This window comes from Trachymyrmex septentrionalis, unplaced genomic scaffold (assembly GCF_001594115.1).
Source record: "Trachymyrmex septentrionalis isolate Tsep2-gDNA-1 unplaced genomic scaffold, Tsep1.0 scaffold131, whole genome shotgun sequence".
Taxonomy (NCBI): Eukaryota; Metazoa; Arthropoda; class Insecta; order Hymenoptera; family Formicidae; genus Trachymyrmex; species Trachymyrmex septentrionalis.
Window position 1 is genome coordinate 265,256 of NW_017304450.1, and position 4,850 is coordinate 270,105.

The 4,850-nt window shown below is 24.8% G+C and overlaps 1 protein-coding gene across 1 annotated transcript; it reads left to right on the forward strand.

The window, feature by feature from the left end:
• Positions 1-708: 708 nt before the first annotated feature.
• Positions 709-4,460, forward strand: LOC108756986 (mitochondrial inner membrane protein COX18). The gene is made up of 6 exons (XM_018501206.1): positions 709-1,272; positions 3,162-3,303; positions 3,625-3,768; positions 3,844-3,965; positions 4,075-4,191; positions 4,266-4,460. The coding sequence occupies exons 1-6, from the start codon at positions 739-741 to the stop codon at positions 4,458-4,460; spliced, it is 1,254 nt and encodes a 417-aa protein (XP_018356708.1). The 5' UTR covers positions 709-738.
• Positions 4,461-4,850: the final 390 nt, after the last annotated feature.

Genomic DNA, 4,850 nt, shown 5'->3' on the forward strand with positions numbered 1-4,850 from the left:
TATATCATACACACAATTAGTGTGATACAATCTAGTGTGTGCAGCACAATACTGAGAAATTTTTTTGTTTTTATTGGTGAAATTTAAATCCTTAATCTTCAATCTCAATCTTCAATGCATAGTCTGATTCCGGCCTAAGCATCATGCGCCTTTTAAATTGAAGCATCGGATTGGCTGAAGCAATAAGCTGTGACTTGCGACGTCTACGATACGACCAATGTAGAATGGTCTTTACAGCCAATTGACACGCTTGAAAAATCCGTCATACGACAAGAAATGGACGCAATTGATGTAATATTGGCCTAAGTATCTCGTCGATGGTCATTGGTCTATTTTCTGTTGTTTTCTTGCACTAGATTGCACTAGAACTCTCTTTCTCGCTTTCGATAAATATCAAACATAACCTATGAATATCTATAAACTTGTCTCACTTCAAGTTTCAAAAGTGTATACACTAGTTCAGTCACAAAAAACAGCAAAAAATAGATTTCATGACTATAATTGCATTTATATAACTTATTGTCTTAATACTATTATAAATGTTTTCTATTTGGATGTATTTTTAAAATAAATAATAAATACATAAAAAATACATAAAAAAGAAAGTGTAATATTAATAAGTAAAATTTACACTTATGCATATGTCTAACTTAATATTTTTTTCATAAAAAAAATATAATATTTAATTAAACTCTCTAATATCATTTTTTTTACTATTATTTGTGAGCAAAGTTCGCTATGAAAATAATAAACTTGGATATTTTCTTATGGCGCCTCAAACGAGCTAGCAAAATTGTAGTTAGTAATGCCACTTGTTTTAACACATTATCAACTGCTTTACCTTATAGTATTTGTGACTATAATAACATTGCAAAAGATTTGACTTTTAGCAATCAACAATCCATGTGTAATAATGTTATAGTTAAACATAGTTCAAAAAAACAGAATTTTCTATATATGTCTCGTCCTCGAATTGTTTCGCATATAATGTTATGTACTGAAAAGAAATATGTTGGATATAAATCATATTACGGTAGTCAATATTATAATGTTAGATATTTTTCAAATGCTGTTACTGATTTTATTACTAAAGTTCCAGTAACGCAATTTAATAGCATATTTAAAGCAATATCTGAAAGTGCACCTATTAAAATCACACAAGATTTCTTACTGTTGGTGCATGATTGTACAGGCTTACCATGGTGGTCAGTCATTGTACTTACCACCATTATAGTGAGAACAACAGTAACATTACCATTATCCTTGTATCAGGTATGTTTGTAAACATTATATCTAAACTTATAAATATATATTTATTTGACAAACAAAAATTTAAGATTTATATATATATATATATATATATATGTATATATAAAATAATTATTTCTTTTCCTGTATGATTTGTTATACATTGATCTATAAAAAAATAGGGAACACTTTCAAAATGCACGAAGTAGTACAATTTTCAAATCACTGAAACTTGATGAAAAATTATTGCAGACAAAAAAATAAAAAAGCATCTTAAAGCTTGAAATTCTTTTGCATGCTTCTGGTTGTTTAAAAAAAATTATTATCTTTACAGTTTAACAAAGATCACATTGTTATAAAAGTTAGACTCTGTGTATTTTACATTTTTCAATAACAATTAAATATGTTTTTTAACTTTATTCCTTGACTTAACTTTATACCTTTAATGTGTGACATTAGTTCACATTATAAGCAAAAATTCACAGTCTTCACTTAGAAACCGTTGTATCAAGACACGTATATTACACGTTTATTCTTGAAATTTATCATTATTTTATTAGTAACTATAACTGTCTAATAATAAAAAATTTTTTGTTATCTAAGTATTATTTATGTGATGAAGTGCGTTGCTTATGGTGAGTGTAGGAGGAATAATTTTAAGAAATAATTATAATTGACAATGTATTGTGTGTGTTTCTCCAATTCGTATTCGATTTTCAGTTGATTCCAATAGTCTGCCAATTGTTGGGAAACCCAACATTATATGAAAAAGTTGATTGCGAAATAAAAAATTGTTATTATGGATAATTCTTTTTGATATTGACTAAAAAAAAAGTCGAAACGTCGATTTTCTATTGTATTACGCTCATCGAAATTACATTAAAGTTTATATAATAAACTAATATAATAATAAAAATAAATATAAAATAATCGCATTAATAATTGCGTCGATATCCACAGGCGTTATTATTATTTTTTATTAATCACATTGTTATATTCCTCAAAATTGTATCTCGTATTACATTAACATATGTGTGAGAATGTTGGCTATTTTATAAATGTAATGCCTTTCACTATAACTTGATGTTAACCATTGCAATATGTTGACATGACATGTGATATATTCAACAGTTTTTAGCTTGATAAAAAATTTTTTCTAAAGAAATGGAATAGTTTTGCAAAAAAAAGTAAAAATTAAAAAGAAAGGTTTTACAAAAAGTCATTGTCAAAAATTTTTCATTCTTCATTTTATAGAATTAAATTAAAAACAAAAGTATGTTACAGTATAAACTTTAGGCTTTAGAGAATGATTTGTTTATCTTTTGTGATGATTTTCCATTCAACATTGATTACAAGAAATGCAGGTTAGCTTTAAAATCGTGTAATTTAGCCAAGAAAAATTGTAAGAAAGTTTTTTAAAAAGCATTTTATAAATAAAACTTTTTTTTTTAAGTATTAAATGTTTTGAGAAAAACAATTTTTATCAAACTGCAAATTGTTGAATGTATGTGATTTTAAGAAATATAATAATGTGATTTTTGATACAAAACAATAAAGATGAAAATTTTTTTGAAGAACGGTCAAAAGCATGTTAAATTTTTAAACTTTAAAATTTTTATTTTTTATTTTTTTTGTCTGTTATGATTTTTTGTCGAGTTTCAGTGATTTGAAAATTGTATATCTATCTAATTTTATACTTTTGAAAGTGTTTCCAATTTTTTTTTGAGTAGTGTATTAATTTTTTTCAGAGTTTTAAATAAATTTAATTAACATTATATGAAAAGTTGTAATTAGACTATTTTATATAAAAAATTATATTAAAAATTATTTTTAAATATATTTTTTAGTTTATTATTTATATATATTTTAAAATATAATGCAATTTTTAATGATTTTTATCATGATATTTTTAGCTATATATATTAGCAAAATTGGAAAATCTCAAATATGAAATGGATGAGATAGTTAAAGAGATGAAACCAGAGCTAAATTATGGCATACATAAATATAATTGGTCTGAAAAATATGCCAGACGTTTATACAATCGCTCTATAGGTAATGATTTATTTTGTTTACTTTAAGCTTCCAAGATAATGAGTTAATAAAAGCAATCAAATTTGATTAAAATATTCTATCTTTAACCCTCTTGTCAATACCCAGATTTCCCTCTTTAATTTTTATAAAAATTTTATATAATTTTTATTAAAACACTATAGCTCAAAGTGCGCAAATCAATATAAAATGATCTAAATAATGAGGATCTGGCCGGGCTAAGATATATTTTATCGGGAAATAAAAAAATTTTTAATTAAAATCTTAAAAAAGAATACTCGGGTATTGACAAGAGAGTTAAATATTTGTCATTTTTTATTACAGCTAAACAATGGAATAAATTGGTTGTTCGAGAAAATTGCCATCCAGCTAAGACTAAGCTATTAATACTGATACAAGTACCTTTATGGATATCATTATCAATGTCTATTAGAAATTTATGTTATATGCTACCTAAACAGGATGCTAGTATGTATGAACGACAATAAAATAATGATTTGAATAAAATAACAATTAGTACATATTTAACATATTTATTTTCAGATGCTTACGTTACTTATCAGGAATTTATAACTGACGGATTTCTTTGGATGTCTAACTTAACTATAGCAGATCCGTTTGTACTTCCCATATTAATGGGATTATTTAATTTGGCCATTATAGAAGTAAATTTTTAATAGAATTTCTGATTAGTTTATAAATATTATAAACGAACTTGAAAAATTAATATTCATATTCTGAGTCTTTATATCACTTTAATTTTCAATTTTACAGATAACTTGTATGAGCAGTATTCGAAACGTAGAATTGACAAAATGGCAGAGATACTTGACCAATTTCTGCAGAATTGCTACGATTGGAATGATTCCTATTGCTATGTCTGTACCATCGGTAAGTTTAAAATTTATTTACAAGAATATAATTTAATTATACAAAAAATATAATATGAAATATATTTTTTACAGTGTTTAAGCTTGTACTGGGCAACTAGTAGTGCATTTGGTCTCTTTCAAAATCTAATTTTATTGTCTCCAAAATTACGTCGTTTTGCAAAAGTGCCTATAACTACTTCTGAATCACCACATCCATATTTGATATTGCGTAATAAGATAGCAATTAAATATTTAAAAAAAAAAGTGGAAATTCCACCGAAGATGTAAATATGTTTTGTGAGTTAATCATTTACACAAATAAATTATATGTATATAAGTTTTACAAAATGTTTTTCGTAATTTATAAACTTATATTTTTGATATATGTTTTGATATCTTATAAGATTTAAGTAATATATGTACATATATGTGTATATATACAAAGTATGTCCTAAAATTTTTTGCCAAGTACTCTTGTGTAGATAGAGCAAATTAAACTGAATCAAAAAGTTCTCTTTGTAATTTTTGCAATAGTTAACAAGATATTAATTACTAAAAATTAAAAATAGTCGAATATTGGTCTTTATTAATTTTTTTCTCAAATATTATCAATTTTACAGAAAAATTGCTAGAGACAAAAATTATTTATTTTCTTCTCATAGAACTCTAAGAATTTTT